Source organism: Nothoprocta perdicaria, unplaced genomic scaffold, assembly GCF_003342845.1.
Source record: "Nothoprocta perdicaria isolate Ctin4 unplaced genomic scaffold, notPer1 scaffold_167, whole genome shotgun sequence".
In the NCBI taxonomy this organism is placed as follows: Eukaryota; Metazoa; Chordata; class Aves; order Tinamiformes; family Tinamidae; genus Nothoprocta; species Nothoprocta perdicaria.
The window spans coordinates 1,271,674-1,294,599 of record NW_020454838.1 but is presented as its reverse complement, the minus strand read 5'-3'; the positions used below and the strand labels follow the sequence as shown (position 1 = coordinate 1,294,599).

Sequence of the window (22,926 nt, the reverse complement as noted above, 5' to 3'; positions counted from 1 at the left end):
GACAAACCCCATGCACAAGAGAAGCAGAAGAGCTACCTGAGGACCACACTTGAGACCTCTACAGTTTCAGCCTGACTCAGGGCATCTGGCAGGGCACTAGCCCTAAGTGGCCCCTGCACATCAGCTTGAGCAGCAACCTGCACACGCGGTGGAGCTGAACGGCAGTTTGGAGGTGCCGGCCACGTCCCCAGGGTCTCCTTTGCTGGGGGGTTTAGCAGCAGGTGCTGCATGTTGAAAGCAGCAGAAAGGTTTGGTGTTGAGGACCCTACCGCTGCGCTAGGAAGCGCTCACAGGGTTGACTGCGGCCTAGGCCTGGAGCGGCCTCGCACACAAGGCCCGTCACTGCTCGCAGCACAGAGAGTGCGTGACAGGCAGAGAACTGGGCGCAATCGGGACACGTGCTGGCCTTGGGTCACCCGAAAGCGCAGAGGATGGCCAGACCGCCCGGAAAAGCGTGAACCTGAATTCACACACACAAGGCCCATGGAAGCTGCGGCTCCGTGTCAGGAGCACCAGCTTTTTATAACACCACAGTTTGAAAATGGTAACAAGAAACTTCATTTATTATATTATGGCTATTCTATTACAGCTTGGCTTTAATGGCAGCATTAGAACTATAACCAAGGTTCAGGCCCTAGTTTGAGTTAAAAAATAACTACTTGAGGCAATTAGATTGTGGCCAGCTCCCTGGCTTTAACTGCTATAGCACTACATCCTACTACAGCCTACATCCACTGATTGCAACGTGGAGCCACACATGGGCAGCACAAGATCACAGCACGTGGGCTGACAAAACCTCCTTTTGCTCACATTTTAATTCATATTCACCTTAACTTTCCATATTTTCTTTGGGATTAACCAAGTTGGAACACTTTTTGAGTCCCTGCTGGCACTCGGCCAAAGCACCACCCCTATGCCCCCAGCCAGGGGATTGTAGCCCAAGCACAGGGGGCTCCTTCGGCTTCAGTAGGGAAGGTTTGGCCAGCTCCGTTGTTAACTGCTTCTAGCTACGTATCAGGTGGCAAAGGCCACTTGGCATGGCCACCTCCAATATCCCTATTTTCAAAAATCTAATCCTGGAATTCTCTTAAATCTCCTTCAAAGTAATGTGTTCCTAAGACAATATGTTGCAAGATGCTTTTTGTGACAGAAGAGAAACCACAATCACCACAATAAATGCTTAAAATCTGTCCTCTTACCAATTTGCGTCCAGCTGGGAATTTTCATTTATCTCAGTTCAGCTGCTAGCAAAAATCTTTTCTTTTTGCCTCCCTCCCCCTCACTCCATTTTTTTCTTCTCTCTCTCTCTCTTTTTTTTTTTGTGAAAAGATTCCCCTGTTCTCAAATTTCTGATGACTGAAAAAGCTGGAGTTTCCTGAATGTCCCGCTTAGAATAAAGTTTTTCACTCCTTTCATCATTCCTGTGGCTGTTCTCTCGTCTTTAAAATCCACCTGTAAATATCCCAAACCTGCAAGTTGCATCTCGAGCGCAGTCACCCCCTGCCAGCTACAGGGACAAAATGACCTCTCCGTTATTACCCATGAGTTCCACATCAGAGGCCAAGGCACACCGCATTGATCAACTGTTCAGCCCTCTTTTTCACTGTCGGTGCTCCTCTGAAGGGGGGCAGCCGGCTGTAACTGCAGCCTGGGCTCTGCTTTGCTGGATGTGAGATTCCCATTTGGCTTTATGGAGACTTAGCGAGCTGAAGAGGTCACCCCGGCTGCCCCGCATTGCGCGCCTGGTCTCCTGCAGCGATTTCTGCCCTGTCCTTTTCCTCAGCTGCAAAATTTTTCAACAATATTTTGATGTGCTCTTGCAGATCACCAATTCAAAGAAATACATACAGAGGGGCAAGAATGATCCACACTTGGACACAACTTGAACTCATCCATTCAGCCATGATCACTAACCAAGAACATAAATAAATACCCTTGACTGGTACCCGATTTCCAGCAATGGCTAATGCTAAAACCAGTCCTCTTATATGGCTCTTATATAGCCATGTAGCAGGCAGTGCATTAGGTAGTTCTTGAATTACCAATACATAGTATACACTTGCACAAGTACTTGCACCTTGGGATTACTTTGAAGAAGCCCCTTAAGCTTGGAATGTCTCATGGGGCTTCAAGCATATTCCACGTGTTCAAAGCCTGCACCTTAGACAGGATAGAAGAATTATAAGGCAACCTAAAGCCGAATGTAATGTTCTTCTCTTGTGGGTAGATTCTGGACCATGAGATCCTCCAAGTCACACAACAGAGCCACGCGGCCTCCTTCGCCAAACCAAACCCGGCTCTGATCCTCTCAAGTATTTTGGCGCCACTGCTCTCCATAGCACAGTGACACCCAGGATGAAGTTTAAATCGACCCTTCACACAATTATTCAGGAAAATGAACTTAAAATTGTCTAAGAACAAGAGAACAACCAAAGCAAACGCTCTTTATATTCACAAAAGCACACAAAACCATTTTTGGTGGGGGAAAGCAATACTTAAACTAATAATATCTTACTAATATGAAGATATTTGCCAAAAACAACATCCAGAGGTGTAAGACACGTAAATCAAGAATATACTGCTTTGTACAGATTCATTTTGGAAAACCCCATAGTTCTCTAAACCTGAAGAGCATGTCTAAACGCAATGAAAAGGAAATACGGAAGAGCAGACACCACAGAGCAGAACAGAGCAGTAATCGGATTCACTTCCCAGTTGAACTTTCTGCAATACAAGATCCTGTGAAAACTAAAGCTGTTTTTCTCCTCACATATATCTTTTCTTTATTAGTAGTATTTTATGAAGCTTTCAACAACTTTGGTGCTCCCTTTATCAATTCCTGGTACCTGGATTTTAAGAGAGTCATGTAAAATTTCTCCTTTCCCTCCCAAGAGAGGCAAGTATGAGGTTAATAAAAAGGTCATGGGCAGAAGCAACTACTGCCAGGGGCTCCCACCTGCATGAAAGGAAAGAGGCTGCAGAGGCCACAGACACTTCTCAGAGTATCAGCAGTTCATGGAAACCGTATTCATCAGCTTAGCAGCCCAGCTGTGGGTGACTTTAATGCAAGAAACACGAAATCTCTAAAACAAAATATTTGGATAATTTTCTGAAAAAAAAAGCCAAATCAATAGCGGAAAATGAAGAAATAGAACTTTTTTTTTTTTTCTCCTCTCTCTCCATGGTACCCTTTCCCACTTTCCTTCAGCCTTTTTTTTTTTTTTAAAAACATCCCAAAGGGCCCAAAATATTTTCTCAACCTGATAACATCATATCTCTATAGAGTTTGCTATTCTTTTAGAAACATAATTGAATAAAACATCTGATACCTGGAGGAGCCCGAGCCAACTGCTTCTGGGCAGCTCGGGACAGATGACCTTGTGTGATGCTGGAATTCACCGGCACTGCAGCAAACTGTTCCTCTGCCTTGCAAGCATCAGAGCCACTAACACCTAGATAGGACTGCTGGGCTTGAGGGCCAATCCCAGGGAAGACACAAATGAAGTGCTCACTTCATTTGCACAATTAGCAAAGTGAACACCTCTGCCCAAGACAGAAATTCGCTTTGTCAGAAATTCAGAGGCAAAGGGGAGTTGAAAGGGAGGGAGTGGAGGAGAGGAAGGTCTAATTGCTTTTCATGTTCTTTGCTTTGCTTTGCAAATCTTATAAACCTGGTAGAAGAGAGCAGTTTCACAGGGATGAGTTGAAATTAAAGACAGGAAATTTGGAATATATGACTGTGCTTCCATATTTTTTTTTCCTAGTTCTTTAGCTTGTCCTGCCCAAAGAGTTTCAATCAAGCTGCAGGATGGCTGTATTCTTCCCTGAGAAACAGATTCACTAAATTGAACAGCTCTGCTCTTAAATTTGAGCTTGCAGTACCTGGAGCTAGGATAGAAGCCTCATACCTGAACCTCAAGAAGAACCTCAACCTGAGAGGTCCTTTACCACAGTACAGGGCCTTCTCCACCTGCTTTAAACCTCGATGGAAGCCCTGCAAGCATTAACATCACGCTGCCCACCAGTCTGCCTTGGCTCTGATCCCAACGAGTCTAGAAGGAACTTGCTCCTAATTTGGTGGGTCTAAGCCTTGAACCTCAAAAGATGGTGAAGTGACTCCTGCAAAAATATTCATTATGCAGAGCTCAGCTTCTTAAAAGATGTGAAAACTGAGACCACCTGGTGGGGAACAATAACCCTGTACTGTGAGCAGGAGCGCTCTGATGCATAAACCCAAGGTAGCCAGGCCTGCACACCTGACAGAGCCAAGAAAACATGGAAATATCACATAAGCAGGCATGAAAGGGAGATTTTTGAAGGCACACAAAGCTGCATGCTCAGTGGGGAACTTTAACACATCAAAGATATACCAATAGATCTACGGGAAATCCAGTTGAAGCTGGGCCTTGTTCCTCTCTCACTTAACCAAAACTGCTACCTTTATCTCCTCAATCTGTTGGCTACGAGACAATATGATTTGCCTGGTTGGGAAACAAACATCTGGTGCCCAGGCAACTAGTAATACAAACTGACTGGCCAAGCAGGAGACTCTACAAACCAGAAAATCTTGATTTTGATCTTTCTCTTCTACCAAGACCAACTTTTCATGAATCCTATAGGGATTCAGCATCTTTAAAATCTCTACTGCGCTGTTCAGTTTGGTTGAAATCAGCCGGTGGGCTAAATTTCAGAGAGGGGGTGGGTTCTGACCAAGAACACAGCCCTACAAGCCATGTTTCCTGCTGCCTAAGAAATAATCCTATGAAGTTCCACATCCTACCTTGGCTTATTTTCCTTGTAAAGGCCAACACAATGAAACCCTACATTCTTCATTGCCCTTGCCTACCTAGAATTATACACCAGGGAAGCTGCAGTTCTCCAAATTCTGGACCAAAGCCATGTTTAAATGCAACATCAAACACCGACACTAGACTTCACTTACAGCATGAGATGCTGCAACCATCCACATTGCTTTTGAAAGCAGCTGATGATCAGCGTGGCTGAGTAGTCAGGGATATTTCTGAACTGTGTTCAGTCAACCTTCTGTACGCTGACAGATGGCTTCTAACAGATGAAAATAAATGGTAGGATTATCACAGATTAAAAGAGAACCATTCACCTGAAGCACATCTCGAACTCACATTTCTGCTGTGTTTACAAACTTAACTTTTGGAAGCAGTTTTGTTCACGTGGCTTAAATGTTGACTGTTTAAATATTCATGGGTTAAAAAAAAATCAGTGGCATCGATACAAATATACTTATCAAAATAATTTTCTAAATGCACTAAGTAGCTGCAAACAAACATAGAGGAAAAAGTATATCTGACTTGGAACTTGCTTTCCTTAGCAGCTCAAGTAATCTAGTTCTTTCCAGTTCTCTTTCTGTCTCTTCTCTGGCAAACTTAACAGAAAAAAAAAAAAAGTTAAAAGGCAACTATCTTGCACTCTTCTTTAACTCCATCATATTTCATCTGGACTGCTGTCTGATTTGCAGAATTGCTAAATCTATTCTTACAAGGAAGATCAGCTGCAATACTGAGAGTCACGACCACACATCTTGTAAGAAGAAAAGGCAAGGGACCCTCCCCATCTTCACAGCTTGCTCTCCAAGAGCTCCACCAGGAAGTAAATTTGTTAATGACCCTCAGGGTGCACTGCAGAATTAAGCCCTGGTACCATTAAGCAAAAGCAAATGCTCGGCTTGCTGTTGGACCATGGCATTTGTTTTGTAGCTCTCCTACTCCCACTCACAGTAGCTTAGTGACTGCTGTAACTCCTGTGAATTGATTATTCATGATGGGGCTGCAGCCTCTGAGAGCTACCACATTTTATATCCACTCAACCATCTGTGTGGGCTTCTGGTTTGAGTCCTGCACAGAAAATTCATATCACCTAATTTCAACCATCAATTAGGCATCTATTCTAGACTGGTCATCCAGGCATTCCAAAAGTTTCCCAGAAAACTTCACAACTCTAAAACTGGAATCTAATGCAGGAAACACTTGTCAGTGTCCAGAAGTATCTTTCTCTTTTCAACATTTAAGCAGGAGGAAACTACTGTAGGAGCACTCAGAGAAATTTAACTTTTAAATAGCTAAAACTAAGTGTGCTGAATTGCAATATGCTGTAATCACAGGTAACTCCATATTATTTAAACCTATCTCCTGTCCCCCTGGCCTAGACAAAAATAACACAAGCCCTCGAAAGTCCTTTCTGAATATGTCTAATAAAAATTGCCGTGTCACCAGAAAGGACAAAATCCTGATGCACAAACAAGCTTTTGTCACCGAGTACACGGCTCAGTACTGCCAACTTCCCCACAACTCTAGGTAAAACATCTCCCGATGTTGTCCTGATCTCACTGAAATCAAAAATATTTTTTCCGCATTTCCAAAGCTCCCAGAGTTTCACAGGCCCATCACTGCTTCTCGTCAGGGCTCTGAAGCGTAGCCTATCAGTCACCAAGGTCATCACATATTTTTCAGCTCCAGCTTCCAACTCACTGCACACAACCTTCCCATCGCTATTAAAGGGCTGATACTTGACAGCACTCAGTGCAACACAAGTTCCTACAATGCTTAATGTTTTAGGCTTTCGGGGAGCAAAACAAGCATAGAAGAAATAGCAGTAGCAGAGGCCAGGCATTTGTTTGGCAGTGAAAAAGAACAGATGAAGAGAAGACAAGAACTACATTCTAATCAAGCCTAATGTAAGTAGTTTGCTCTACTGTGCTCCTTACTGCTGAGAATAAGTCAGGAATATACAAATTCCATTACCTGAAGCAATCAAACAGCTTCCCTGTGGATAAACGTGATTTATGTACTATGCTTTTTGAGGCCTTGGAATCCTGGGGAAACTCTGCCAAGATGTTTATTTTCCATCTACCTCTCCAGCCTCCATCATCTGCTGGATCTGTTCCCAGATATACAATCTTATCTCCTCTGCATATACACACATACACACACAGAGAACAATTTAAGATACCTTAAGGTTCCAGCATTTCAAGACAGCTTCCCTACAGCTACTCAAAACTTTCCTCATCAGGGAAGTCTTGATTTTTATTTTCCTTCCCTTATCTGCTCTAGAGGTTGAGTTTGCCATCTTCCTTGGACTTTCATATTCCCCAAACCTGGCAAGCGGCTTCATTAGAGTTAAGGTAGTAAAGAGGTGAACTACTGCTGTTTGGCTGGCTGCCTGGCATACTACCCTGATGCAAAACACTCTGCTTTGTAACACCTGTGAGAATTATACATAGCACAACATTATGAAATTTCAAATAAAAATGTAATCTGAATGGTTCAACATACACAGCCACACATATCACAGGAAATTATTTTTCCTTGAAAAAAACTGCACTGAATTAGCTGCCACACTCTAGTTTTCACAGAGTATTACTTGCAACCCAAAGAAATCTGAATTGAAAAACACTGGCAGTTTCAGAAGAGCAAGGTAGAAACCTTCTTTAAACAACTCGAGAAAGTCAAGATCATGGGCACTGCGTCTGAAGAGGGACTATAATCTCCCCATCATCTACTAGGAGCAAAATGCAGTAGATTGCAAGGAATCACAGAATCACAGAATCACAGAATGGTTGATGTTGGAAGGGACCTCTAGAGATCCTCTAGTCCAATCCCCCTGCTCCAGCTGGGACACCCAGAGCACGGGGTACAGAGTGGCGTCCAGGTGGGTTTGGAAGATCTCCAGAGAAGGAGACTCCACAACCTCCCTGGGCAGCCTGTGCCAGGGCTCTGTCACCCTCACAGAAAAGAAGTTCTTCCTCACATGCAGATGGAACTTCCTGTGTTTCAACTTGTACCCATTACCCCTTGTCCTGTCACTGGCCAACAATGAGAAGAGCTTGGCCCCTTCCTCCCTACATTCACCCTTCATGAACTTACACATGTTAATCAGATCCCCTCTCAGCCTTCTCTTCTCCAGGCTAAACAGGAATCCTGATGATATTTGGAGGATATCAGGGAAGGTTTGGATATGGACTTTGATCATCTAGTGCCCAGGTGAGTCTGCTGTTCACTGACAAGGATGAACTTGCTGCAATGATCAGTACTGGACTGGGGAAAATACAGCACAAATTCCTATCTGTATATGATTTTCTACAAAACACACAGTGACAGCCCTTGATGGAGATAAGAAATTAAACTGAGTAATCTTGTGCACATTTCTGTGCTCTTATACACTATAACAGGTGTCAATTATCTATCGATCTCTGCTCGTAAATGCTCCCCGCCTATCCCCAAAGGCTTTAGAACGGGGTCTGCTTTGGCAATACTGAATCCACTCAGCACAGTGCAACTTGGATCTCCTGCTGCTGAATATACATTCGCTATGCATTGGGTCAGTGATGTCTGTGCATGGCCCTACCGAAGCACTGAGCAAGAAGCAATCCCAACAGAAACGCCATGGTTATATCCAGAGAGAATGAAATCCAAACTCAGATCAAACTATAGGGCATATCAAGCTACCAAGACTTTGTATTAAAGTCTCATCCCAAAGGTGCAGTGACCAGGCCCAGTTTTAGGTACTCTAAATACGGCCCATTGCAATTTGTCATCCCTAAGCATGTCATGCTGCGATCCTAGGGCACAGTCTAAACATCAGTGAACACAAAGCTCAACAATCCACAATGTGGACTGTCTAGCTGGCAACATGCAATCACATAATAATAATAATTATTATAATTATAATAATCAGCAACAAATGTTGTTTTCCTATCTTATTGGTAACCATATGGATATTTTCCCTAGCACAGCTCTTAAGTAGGACAGGTACAAGAGATGGTGGCAGCGAGTGGGCAGTACTCGACACATTTCATCACTCCACTTCCAAACCTCACTGTTTTAACAGGAATCTCTAGAGCAAACGGTTGTCCCTCCTGTTACCCTGTGGCATGAAAATGTCCTCTCCTATAACTACACATTTTCTCTTGTACTTCGTACAGCCTACTGAAACCGGAACCCCAGACTGCTCAAGTGATCTGCTTCCAGCAAATTGTTTGATACTTGATATTTAAATGACATTATAATAATTTAGCCCATGTTGTTTCAATTAATTGTTACTTCCTGGGTTATCTCGCCTAACTCTTCTAAGCTTAAATTGCCCACTTAATCGAACATTTCATACACAGATCATTTTTAATTGATTGCCTTTCTGATTTATCTGTATTTTTGTTCTCAAATACCCATCTACAATCTTTCCTTCTCTGTATACTATTTGACATAAACATATCTTTACTTTTTTCTTTTTTTTTGTCTTGTCTTTTTTAGTGCTTCTGTTACCTACTGCCTCTGTTGCATCAAACCCACAGTTTTCATCTCCCTTCCTACCTCTCCATGCTCCTCCACCTTGACACTGTCCCCTCGCTCCCTGCCATCCAAACATACACATTTTCCATCTTTCTAGAGTACCCAATTCCACAATCCCTTTTTTCACCACACAGAAGGTTTATTATATTCTTCCCAATAGAAAACGGGGTTTTCACCAAGCACAAAAAAACATCCTTTCTATGAGAATAGGCAGCAACCCGAAGGGTAAAGTGGGAAGAGAAGGAGGGGCGGGAGGCCCCATGCGGTTTGTCAGCAGCCAGAAGGAATGTCCTTGAGCACACGGGGATTTGCCTGTTCCCCGCTCGTCGGCTTGACGCGGGTTACGGTCACTGCGAGCCGGGACTTGTTACGGGGGAGGCTGCCGGGCGGGAGATGGAGCTCGGGCCGCGGGGGACGTCGGCGCCGGTCACCAAGGCGACGCTGCTCCCGGCCAAGCGCGGCCACCAGCCCAGCCTGGAAACACTTGGGAGGCCCAACCGGCAGCACGGGAGCCAGCAGGGAATTCTGCTGAGGACACCCCAGAGAAAAGCATATATATGTTCCAGGCGAGGGAAACATAAGCCCAAGCCAGGGCCCTGGCTGGCGCGCAGGGTCACCTCACCAATGTCCCAGTTTGCCGGTTAACCTCGGCAACATCTGAAAGGGGAGCAAGTATCGAAAATAATTCAAATCCTTTCAGTTTTGTGAAGACTTGGGTAGAAGACAGGCCCCAATTGATGGCGCCTACCCCAGCAGAACTACCAGGTCTTATGTACAGGGATGTATATGCTATATGCCCACCCTGCCTGATAGCAGGCAGCTGCGCAGTCAGTGCCCAGCAGTCAGGTCACAAGGGACAAAAGCAGTTGAGGCAACTGGGGCACAAATGAAGCCTAATTAGTGCCCCTATTTATAGAACTTACTCTTTAAAACAGAAAGAGATGACGATGACAACTGAGGTAGTTCTGGAGCTGATCCAAAGACTTAAGGTAATGAGCTTCAAAAGCACCGGGACACCAGTAATTCCTGAGCCCCTGTGAGTGCGGGCTATTTACATTTTAAAGTCACCTGTGCGTGGGCTCAGGGAAGAGAAAAGCCACATCAGTAATGGAGTTCAGGCAGGGACACGATGAAAGGAGGGGAAGGGGAAACTCTAGAGGTAACTCCAGGTTTGCAGACTTGGTAACATTTCTTCCCCTTTCTAATCCTGGGAGGGCCGAGCTACTGTTGCACAGGGTCATAACAGAGTCCTCAATCAAAGAGCTGCTAAAAATAACAAGGACAAACGCTCCTTCAGACAAGATTCTTGTAAGTTAAGAAGGTCCCACAGTAAAGCTTGCTGTAAAAAATAACTTTGAACACAGTCATCACAAATCGATTCCACTTAAATGAGTAAACCAGTGCAGGTCTGCTACTAAGGTACTTGAATTCATACAAGATTTGATAAACAAAGAAGAAAATATGAGCTCCTCTTTCGAGGAGAAAGGCTTACCATTTTTCTCAGGGGAAGGATGAGCCCAAAATACCCATGGTTTTTCACTGTGAATCAACATTTCTCATTTTGTGCCAACAAAATGCCTAAAACACTAACAATATGTATAATACATATAAGCAAGCTATTTTTGTGCTTCCCACAAATGACAGTCTATTTACAATCTTTTATAACATCAATATCTAAAATATGGTGCTAGAAATAGCAAGCAAAAATCCTAAGCAGACCTTTGAGCTATCAATGCCATTGAGAAATATGGTAAACAAACAAAATTCATTAAATACATCATTCAACTTAGTCCTTCAACAATGCATCTTGAGACTATATTAATATTGCTTGTAAGTTTTAAAATACTTTAAAATCATTTCTATGAGCTCAATACCCAGTCCGGAGCCAGCACGTCTCAGATTTCTCCCATTTAACCCATCTACTTTAGAAGTGAAAAAGCTGAAAACAACAATGACAAAACTTTAGCCATTTATTTATTAAACTTGTTGAAATTATTCTTAGCAGTTATCAAATGACTTAGGAAATATTTGTAGACAGGGCATTTCCAGAGTAGAAACAACCTGCTTTTCCATCTTGTTAGGATAACTAATTCCTCTAAGATAAACTAAGTTAATGATTTTAAATGAGAAGCAGTAAGAGTCTCACAGGACACAGGCTGCACAACCACACAAGTTGCTCCAGAAAATCCCTAAAAAAAATGACCACGTCAGATTCAAGACAGAACTTAGTACGACCTATGAATATCTGCTTGCACAGATCTCTATGTAGGCTGGAGCCATGATCCAAATAAAAGCACATTACACACGTTTCTTGCTCTGTTACAACGAAGGCGGTGAAAACCACTAGAAATCCCCCCATTTACCCCAGTGTCAGCATGGGTAACTTCATTTTCTTCCATAATGTAAATCTCCTGTTCTGCAACAGAAGAGAAAGCAGATTTTATCCTGACCTTATAAAAAGCAGATGCAGCTGCTGCCATGCAGGGCTATACCTCAGATTAGGCCCTTTTAACATGTGACTTACTAGGAACAGCCTGGGACAACTGAAGTACAAAACTGTCTTTTTTAAACAAAATGAGAAAAAAAACACTATGTTCACTACTCAAATGCCCAAGGCAAAAATAAACATGTTATCACATGCTGGACTATTTGCATTTGCTGAACTACACTAGATAAGTATTTTCACTGTTCTGTTGTTTAAATAACACTATCAAAACACATGATTTCTCTAATGATAGGTTTACTTTTTTTGGTTTTGTTACTACTTTTGGACCAGTTAGCTCGAGTTCTATTCTCTGCCATTCTCTCCCTGGATATGCTTAAATATTTACAGAGAATAAATGGAGTCGGATAGAAAGAATAAATCTCATGCATTTTTATTACTCCATCCAACTGGGCATACTAAACCCAGGAGATGCTTAGCATTTGTCCATAAGGCCTGAGTAAACATGTTTGTGCCAAAAGCTTGCTGGATGCCAAGACAATGTTCAATTAATAATATGCTTTATAACGGAATGCCCAGATTGGTTTTGTTTCTCCTGTTCCCTTCGCTGTTGCAGCTTCTTCAGTTGAAAAAGAAAAAAAAAAGCACCTAATTATAGGCTGCTGTGTAATTTTCACTATAGCAATCCCTACCATTTCAAAATCATGAGTCAAGCCCCCAAAATTATGATTAATGCACAGAAATCAAACGTTAAAAAAAAAAAAAAAAAAAAACACCAATGGATTTGTGTTTGCTTTTTATTTGCCCTTTTGGGTATAAGTCCTCCCTCCCCCAGTTCATGCTTTCAAACCCTTCATTTTAGCTGTGAGAACTAAAAAATTCCTTCTCCATTTTCACTACGTGAAAGGTTACAATTCCCACCTGATTCTATGTGCGTTCACACCTATTACAGCAGTGGGGAAAAGCAAACTTTTGGTGCTCCCAGAGTAAAGACTACTAACCGCGTGTCCCTAGAGGAAGGGAACATCATCTGCTCCTCCTTTGGTGAAGAGGAGCAACCATCACCCAGCTGGACATGCCCCAGGCTGCCGAGTCTCAGAGCTCTGGAGGCTGAAAAAGGTTGAGGGCTCTTGGCAAGACATGTCTTAATACTCCTGAATGAAGAGCCTTGCAGTAATGATTTCACATTCTTCACCACTTAATGAAGGAATAGCTGAGGCTAAAACATACTTCCTCTCAGCACTTACGGGTGAGATCTCTGATTAACTTAACTGCTTAGCTCTTCAGGAGCAGAGGGCAGACATAAGTAGACAAGGTTGTGCAGCTTCTCATCCCATCAATATTTCTTACTTAATATCATAAAGATTATGCTTCCTTTAAATAGTAAAGCAAATATGTACTTCTTTGAAAGGGCTTCTTCACCCATCGTTGTAGTCCTTGGGTTGTGACCATTTCCTCTATCACGCCCTGGGATCTTTCAATGAACCTCATGAAAGGATGAGTTTCAATGAACCTCCTCCTACAGAGCTCTTTTTTCCTCCCTGATAGAAAAGCAAACTCTCCCACCAAAGACATGACTTACTTTCAGTGAAGATTTCCTCTGTTTGCTCGTCTCCCTTTTAAAATATTTCTTTATTCTGACTTCTCTGGAAATGGCATCGCTCTGCAGAAGTGTTTTGATCAAACAGGAGCATTCAGCTTTCCACTGACGCAATCTCTTTAGCATCGCACTCACCCATGGAAGCTTAGGAAACACCAGCAAGAACTACAGGCATCTTGGTACTTTACTCCTATACTCCAAAATTGGTCATTCTCCACTTTATTTGGGAGTCCTATTTAGCATCATGGTCAAAATGTCCCCCATGCTTCAGGAACACACCACCTCACCAATTTGGCAGCACTGACCTTGCCAGTTCCCATGGTTAAGGGTTGGGGGAAGAGCAAAGCCAATGCTCTTCCTGCCTCACAGCCCTTTGCATCTGCTCCCTGTTTCCTTGTTTCCAGAGATAATACATGCACAAGTTGCTCAACCCCTATGTGCCCTCCCAGAGCAGTAACCTAACAGCCATGCCCCGCTAGGATGTATTCAGACATTTTTTACATTACTGTTAAGCAGTAAATGGCACAATGCCACAGACTGCACAAATGTCTTGACCTCCTGACCATGAGTCTAAACCCTGCCCGTGTCACCTGAGAAGATGAACAGGAAAGATTACCCACAAACAAGCACATGCAACTTAATGATTACAATCTACACACCAAAGTCCGCCACTTCCCCAGGTCTACTACAGCACTTGTTGAGCAGGCACTGACAGAGCCCACGTATTCTGAGCTGCAGCTCCAGCCTTCTTGTTTCCACTGTGTGAGCTTTCACACAACCCAGTCAGTGACTCGCACAGTTCAGGTTTACCAGGAGAGCATGAAGACCAACTAAGATGCTTGAAAGATGCAAAGGGGAGTACATATTCATGCCCCATTTTGCTTCATACATCCTTTCTCTTCTAACCTTACATCTTTATCTTGCTGCTTCCCACTGCAGGTCTCACTGCTCTCTCTGATTTCCTGTGGCCACAGCAGAAGTCTCAAGGAGCACCTGAGGATGAGGAGCAGGTGCTGCCAGGGCATGAAGGAGCAGGGGGTAGCCTTTGGGCACAGGACAGTGTTACCCAGCCTGGGTTGGGGAGAACACACAGTGCAAAGTGACGGGTCTTACATTCCCTTAAACACTGACCCAGGAAACACATACAGCTGTTACCTATGATAGTACATAAGCAGTTAAATTCTGGTTAAGGCTTAGGACAAATGTAAGAGAGTAAAAGTGTAATGAAAATGTTTATCTACTTATCTTTCAGTAATTAAAAGTATACCTATATAAAAAAATAATACATAAATGTTGCTAACACTGCAACTTGCTGGGGAGAACGAAGTAAACAAACCGTAAGCTACCATCCTAGAAGAGGGATTCATTTCTCAAAAGAATAATATATGTAGAATAAATATCTATTCTATCTTAAATGGATTAGCATTTCTAAACTCGATGCTTCATAGAAAGCCACGCAGACAAGACAAAAACAAAGTGTCAAGAGTTTTCCAAGTAGTAATCTAGTAGCACTTCCACAGAGCAGTACTATGAAAGAAGGAAAGAAGGACCATTAGGTACCAAACCCATAGCACAAGATTTTAGCTCATCCTTCCAGAGAACATTTAGGAGCTGTAGTACTTACAACAGCCCCCAGGTATTTTTTTTTTTCTGCCTTCAGAACTGCATTAACAGAGGGGAAACCCACTCTATTAACCAAAACTCCTACAATGCATAGCTGAGGTAAATCTCACTAAATGCATCCTTGGTCACTAAATCCTTTGGATCCATTCCTCTAGAAGTTTATAGCCCAGAATAAATGATAATTTATGTAGATACTGGTAATTATTCATAGAATTCCCCACTGGTTACTGAACTTCAGGTCCACATCACTTCTCTTGCAGAAGACAGTCATGCAAGATAGACAACATTTAAGTTCCCTTATAACTTTATTTTCTTAGCTGTGTAAAAGTACATGGGGAACTAGACTCGAGTTTTCCCAGTAGTCAAAAGTACAAGACAAAAAGCAGATGCGTAACTTGGGGAGTCTTCACACCATTCTCCAAAGGCGCCTAAGTCTTGGTGACATTCAGTGAGAAGCAAGGCATCAGTGAGCCTGGATTCAGAATCACACCCAGATTGAAGCTTTATTTAAATACTTTTTGCACCAGCGAGTCAAATCTTGTGACATTTCTAACCATTACTTACATGGGTTTATACTTCATCACCCTGCACTGGGATATCCTTTGCTGCGCGATGATAGAGCACCCACTGGAAAAACCCACATATTGGAAACTGAGATGGCATTACCAGAGTTGAAATTTGGCCAGGGCAGAATATACAAGAGAGCATTAGGAATCTATTCACTGAAGGGAACAAAAGTTTTATTTGTTGGTCTTTCATCTCTGAGGAAATATAAGGCAGTTACGCACTTAGCGCAATGACAGACACTCTAGACATCCCAAAAATAGGGAAAATTTTCTCCCAAGAAAGCAGGCAAATGATTGCTCTGTTCTCCTAGCACTCCTTAAAACACATGCAAGCTACAGAGCAGCTTTTAAATTAAACCTTGCTGTGCATCCTCAGAGCAGAAGAGACGCGATAAGGAGAGACTTTATCTTGCTGCTACATTAAGGCAAAGTCTGCAGTTTAATCCTGAAAGTCTGGCAGCCAGCAATCCAGCCCGGAAAGCCCAGAAAATGGCAGATGCCATGAGCAATAGTGGCAGCTGGAGTGCTTTGAAGGTGACTGGAGACTCGGTAGGAGAGGGAGATAGAGGAGGAAACAATTTCACACCGTTTCCTCACAGCACTCCTACGTACACTAATGGCAGACTCATGAAAAGGCCCATCCAAAGAGCCCGGGTATCCCCAGGAAGCCGAGAAGGGCTTCCAAGGAGGAAAAAAGTAAGAAAAACCACAAGGGTATTAAAAGCAGTCGCATAAGAGATGAAGTGATGCTCACAGCATACATGGAGATTCCAAAAAATAAGCTGCTGGGTACAGCTCACTAGAAATGGTTAAAAGCCTCATTTTAGGTCTCCTCTTGAGTAGGAAATAGAGCAACCAACAAGTTCAAGAGTGTTTCTCCAGGCTGATGGAAGAGAAGGAAAAATAATTCAATCTGTTGATTAAAAACAAACAAACAAACACGCTCTGCTGCCCAGGAAATGTTTTGTAAGAATCTAATTTCACAGACTTCGCCTTTCTTGCAGAAAGGAATGGAAAAACAACCTCCAGCACCCTGGTTAAAGCCAGGCAAGTTGTTCTCCACCGTGAATTCACCTTGTTATAAACCAAAAATATCCCTATGGCCAAGGAAACAGACACAGGTCCTTTCTGAAGCTGAGAAATTACCCAGTAATTACTCTCATCAAAAGGTCTTCACTGAAGTTGAGTGACTTCTCAATTCCTCTGACTCACTGAAGTTGAGTGACTTCTCAATTCCTCTGCCTATCCTACTCTTTATCTTATCAGCTTGGATTTTATGATCTGAAAGAAGAATTGTCTCCTAGTTTTACATGCAAAAATTGTGTCATGATGAAATTCTAATCTCCACTGTGGTTTGCAAATATTACATAATACGGATTAATGTGCTCCAGTATGAATTTAACTGCAGGCAGCTATATTGAAACGATTCCACGTTAGTGTATAATGTTGGGATAAGTTTGCTTGCATCCTGGAAACCATATGCAGCATAAAAAAATATATAGACTTAAAATGAAGTATTTTTAGTGCTTAAGAAACTGGAACAACAACAGAAGACCGCAGTCTAAACAGCCTCCTCAATTCAGTGAGTTTCATCCTCACTGTGGGAAGATAAATTCTAAAGAGGGAAAGGCAATTCATTTTCCCTGCTCTTACCTAGTAAGAACTTGCCTTGAAAATATGTCTTTTTATATATGTTGCTGAAAACACATCAGATGGGAGTGACACTCCACACTGCTGAGTGGAGCAGGATGAAAATTAGGAGTACAGCAATAAATCACTACACTACTCTGTTACTATATTGTAATGGTTATTGAGTGCCTATTCCCTTCCACACTAAGGCAGAAAAGGAAAAACAAGCATGTGCAAATATATATATTTATATATATACACCCAGCAGTATCTGCACACGTACCCACCAAACATGTGGGGCTCTAGCTGAGCAATTCACATTTAAGTAAAGCCTCTGCTCTTATTGTCGCCTTCTGGGTGGCTCTTCAGATGCCCCCAGCCACACACAAAACAAGAATGCCAGGAAGATGGTTACACACTCCTATAAAAGCTGGCAGCACAGGAATAATAAAAAATAATGAATGAATAAATAATAAAATACCACCTCAAAGTTCTGCAAGATAGATCCTAAAAACAGGCTTTGCAACTGTACCTTTCATGAAGACAAAATCCACTCAGTAAAGAAATCCCATGTAGGGGATGAGAAGGAAGGATATCTCTGCTCTGAAGTCAATTCCTACCTTGACACCACCACAGTCCTAAGCTGCAAAAATGCCATGAGCTAACATATGAACAGTAAGAATTAGTTATCCAAGTAATAATAGCCAAGTAAGTTTGAATAGCCAGAGACAACTAATGGTCCTGCAGATGTGCACCCAGATCTCCCTCTGCAACACACTTTCTCCACCACAGAAAGATACACTGTTTTCCAAATAGCAAACAGTATACCTCTCTGCGGTGATATATTACTATTTTGCAAATAGTAAAATGGGATAATTGTGCCTCCTTTTGCCCCCCTCATTGTCAATCTGCTAGTCAAATTATCCCTCCCCACCAAAACAATGTTTTAGCTCAGCTGGAGAGGCGAAGAAGTGGGATTACAGATCCCCACTTGTGGCCAAGCACAGCAAACCAGTTTTGGGGCAGAGCCTTAAGAAGCCTCGAGCACATGTCCCAGGCAGGATCCTGCTGACAGTCACAAAAAGCAGGCGCAGGGAATGTGGGCAAATAAATGGGATTTTCGGGTGTGAGATGTGAACAACTTCAAATTAAAAATAATCAGGCAGCAGGACCACCCTACTTAAAGCAGCAAAATGAGCTGGGTTTGGTCACTGCCAGAGCACACACAATATTTGAACATATCTAATGGCTTTAGAGTGAACTTTCAAGTCGTCTTGTGGGTCGGGAAGGAAGAATTCATCTAATGTCAATCCAGCATTCTGCAGCTCTACTTTTAAATCCAAATCCATTATTTTATACATGTCTCGATGACATAAACTGGAATAATTCACAGTCCTATAAGGCAGATTAGAGTAGGCAAAAGCCTTGGCCAGTTGACTTCAGCAATCTGAAGTTTCACCATAGATTTGCCCTTGAAGTAGGCTGGTAAGGATGGCACCGCTTATGTAACGTGCCTGCATCACATGAGACAGAAAAACATATAGACAAGTGAAACTAAAGAAATACTCAGCTGTTTGGCAATAGCACTTGTCTTGCACAGACCAGGAAGAGACCTGGAGTTCCACCTCTGCATTAGTAAAATCTAAAATGATGAATGATTTATACCAGAGGCTGTTCTCCACTTTTACTGTGATTAATGGCAGGCAGGGGCATTTTTGCTGGGCAGATGGCAGCTGATGCAGGAGGTGACAGTGCTAAGACCTCCATCACACACAAGAGCATCATCTTGCTCCACAGAGCTGCCCACATCTGCAGCCACCACAGCAGAGGGCGAGGGCACCAGGATCCATCGCTGCCTGCATATTCTGCCACCCTGTTGTGTGACTTGGGGCCAGGAGATTCCCGTTCTGTCCCTAGAAAGCGGCAACTGGCCAAACCTGGGGGGAAAGGAGTGCAGGAGGCACCTGCCAAACCCAGCCAGCCCTGAGGCCAACCAGGCTCCCCGAGAGGGAGCAGCACTGGGGCAGGAGGCAGGTTACGTGCAGAGAGCACCCAACAATGCCAAAATAAACCCGAGGCAACTTCCAGCATCACACAAACCCCCGCGGCAGAGGCGAGACCGCAACCCGCATCTCCAGGGTGGCCTTTCAAGGGTGGACTTCTTGCAGTCCCTTCCTGAAGGGTCTCCAGCCTCTAACTCAAGTCACACCTCAGCACCCAGCACTTTGGGGCAAGAAGGTGGGACTCTCAGCGGCCGCAGAGCCGCAGCTTTGCACCAGCTTGGTCACTCCCTTGGTCCCTCCTGGGTTACCCCAGGCAGCAAGAGAAGCAGAAACCTCGGATACACACACGGCACTTGAGAACTGAGCTCGTAAGGCAGATGAAAGGCAGATCGTTAAAGGATGCATCCTTTCTTCAACTGCAGTAATTTTAAAGAAAATCATCCTAAAGGTACTATAGCCTGGCGTTTATTTCAGTAATTACAAACAGCAATTAACAAAACTTTTGTCTAAATCACTGAAGCAGTGCTAAGCCCTTAAAGAACACACACACACACACACACACACGAACACAACAATCTGTAAAAACAATTAGAGTGCAATAACATTAAACATCTCCAAGGATGACAAGCCATTTTATTGTAGGTAAATTAGACACATTAGCCATTAGTGGCTCTAATGACTGCCTTATTCCTCTTCTGACCATTTTGTAGTGCGAACAGTTCAAAACCTAACAGTTCCCCATCTGACTGGCTGACTCTTATTCAGCATTTGCCAGATATGGGATGTTTCCACGGAGGAGAGTTCGGTACCCTCGGCGTCTTTTAACTTCAAGAACACTAGGAGTGAGAGTTAGATACTAGTCCATGCTCAGTAACTCTGAACGCCCTGATCTTGAAGCTCATAAGAGAAACTCCGTTCAACTGAGGAAAGCTTTGGACCAGGAGCTCTTTTGTTAACCTTGACGGTATCCTCAGGCTTTCCCGGATTTGCCCTTCCTGGATTTGCCCTTCCCTCTCAGAGCCTCGGCGACCACCAGTACCCACGGCACGGCTACTCGCAGGACTCGGCATCACGCGGGGATCCCTTACCCCAGTCACACGTGCAGGACAGAGCCTGAGAGCGGGTTTTAAACACAGATTCACGCCAAAGTCAAAGGCTTAGCTCTGCCCATTTAGTTCCTCTCGTGTGCTGGATACAGCACAAGATGTACAGCTGGATAAGTACAGCACATAGCACTGGTGGAAGAATGAGCTCTCCACGGATCAATCCATGGCTACTCACACCGTACTTGCACTCAAAACCCAAATCTGCAAGTCCATATTCACACACAGAACCCTCACACAAGCATCAGGACGGTCTGGGCGCCTGCATCAGCAAGAGCGTAACCCCCCTCACGGTTTTCCTGCTCCCAGACAGGAGGAAGGAGCAGCCGTGGGGATGAGGCTGGTACTGGTAACTCACCAGCTAGGGTTCAACCCAAATTGCCACAGACGTTTTCTTTGACCTCACTAAAATTCTCTTTGATTCGGCTACAGTTACCTATTAAGATTCTCTTTGATGCAGCCACAGACCGTAACAGGGGAACGGCATTTCCTGATTTTCAAAAGTGTGTTTCGATAAAGTTAATTACCAAATGACAATAATCTACTCCAGCAAGAGGAGTGAAGGCAGATTAGAGGAGAATAGAGACACAAAACTATCAGACGCTTCTTCAACGTAGCAAGACTCAGGCTATTTGAGCACCTTGAAAGACCCCAGAAGACTAATATACAAAATGCTAATATGAAGGCTTGCATTTTCTCATACATTTTTTTAGCACACTAGTAAGTAAAAATTTATCCTCAATAAAAAATTGTTTGATAACCAGAACAGGTGGTAGGAGGGCTAGGAAAAAAATAGCAGCTAATGTGGCGATTCTTAAATATATAGTGTGATTTGATTAAAATGTGCTCAACATTATACAAGGCACTGCCACTTCCAAGTCCAAGCAGAGGACTGCCATATACCCATTCCTCAGTGGGAATACAGACCTTCCCTCACAGAAGCAGCTCAAACTTGGAGCTTTTTCTGTAGCAAAGAGCATGGCATCCTCTCAGGCAGGAATCCAACACTACAGAGCAATGCACTTGACACGGGCCTTGAATTTCTACTCATGCTACGAGAAGCAAATTCATGCAGCAAAGAAAAACAGATACACAGCACAATTACTCGCATATTTTGACATATTCACTATGCATCTCCAGCACACGTTTTCCTTTAAAGGCTTCCCTTTTTTGTTCCTTCCTCTTTCCCGAAGTATATTGATTTAAAGCTCGCTATATTTAGCGCTGTGCCAGCTATGAAACAATAGCTTTTTCTGAGGAAGATCTTGTCAGTAATCATCGTGCTTAGGGAGTGGCAAAACAAATGGAATAGCTGAAGAGTCAAAGAAACTTGGGTTTGTAAACCACACAGGAGAAACGGCTACAGATCAATAGCTTGCCTATTTCCAGAACATCTGACTTACTAATACAAAAGCAGGATATTAAAAATCCTTCCTGCATCACCTATCTGGACCATTAAAAAAAGGGATTCATTTACCTAAGAAACCTGTGCATCAGTAGCATAACAGGGGTAAGATGAACGAAGATCTGAAAACAGCAGCCTAATTCCTACCCACAACTTTCTTCTCCAGTACGCGGGGATGAGGACCCGACATCACCATCACCTTATGGTCAACCCTGGGCGACAGAAGGAGCCTCTTTGTGGCCCACGAGACACGACGGTGTTCAGGCACACGCACTTATTCATCGTGTCACCTATGTTCCCGGCAGCCCAGGGGGAAAAGAAGAAGGAGTTTTGGAAAAAATGCCTGGTCTGAGGGGAGTTTCTGCTATCCGGGCAGACCCGATGCACAGGGTGATCGCATGCTGGCTGCCGCTGATGACAAGCAAAAGTCGAGTTGCATTCAGAAAAAAAAAATACATATATATATGTGTGTACGTGTATTGAAGGACTTCGGATAAAGGACTTCAGATAAATACGCTGCTCTTTTTCTAAGGAGTCCCTGGGAATTCAGGTGCGGTTCATTCTGGCAATTCCCAAACACCTTTTGTGTTGCTGTTCCCGCATGGAGTTTGAGGAGCTCTTCCACTTGCTAGCTGGGAGATGTGGGGCAAAGGCAGCGCCCGCCCGGGATGGGGATGGGAAAGGGGATAGGGATGTGGAAGGGGGCGCAGCTGGCCGCTCGGCGGCGGCCGCCCTTGCGGCTCCCCCGCCTGCAGCGCCGCTCGCCTCCCGCTGCGGGCTGCCGGCTGCCCCGGCCGCAGGAGCGCGCCGCGCCGGGAATTATGGAATAAAGACATTAAAAAGAAAAAAGCAAAGGGGGGCCTAGGCAGGGAAGGGGTGAGGAAAGGGACGCGGAGTCGGGGTCCGGCGCAGGCGGTACCTGAAGAGGGCGAGCGCCGTGTGGTTCCTCCTCCACGCCCTGCCCTGCTGCAGCAGCACCCCCTGCACGATCTCCTTCTCGTCGGGCAGCCGGTACACGGGGAACACGTAAAGCCAGCAGAGCACAAAGACGCCCAGGGCGCTGGCGCCCACGGGCAGCCGCGTCCGCGGCCACTTCCAGGCCAGCCCCGCCATCGCCGCCCTCCTCTTTCTCCTCCTCCTCCCGGTCGCGGTGGTCTCCTTGCCGCGCTCGGGCATCAGGGCCGCGCCATGCGGGGGGCGCGGGGGGCGCCCGCCGGCGCCGGGCCCCGCCGCG

General features: G+C 44.2%; 1 protein-coding gene across 1 annotated transcript in view; it reads right to left on the bottom strand.

Moving 5' to 3' along the window:
• The window catches only part of ST8SIA1 (ST8 alpha-N-acetyl-neuraminide alpha-2,8-sialyltransferase 1), a 95,470-nt gene extending 72,641 nt beyond the window's left edge, over positions 1 to 22,829 (bottom strand). The window contains exon 1 of the mRNA XM_026035776.1: positions 22,612 to 22,829. Within this exon, the coding sequence (XP_025891561.1) occupies positions 22,612 to 22,805 (194 nt within the window). The 5' untranslated portion in view covers positions 22,806 to 22,829. The remainder of the gene's footprint in view (positions 1 to 22,611) is intronic.
• Between the last annotated feature and the right edge of the window lie 97 nt (positions 22,830 to 22,926).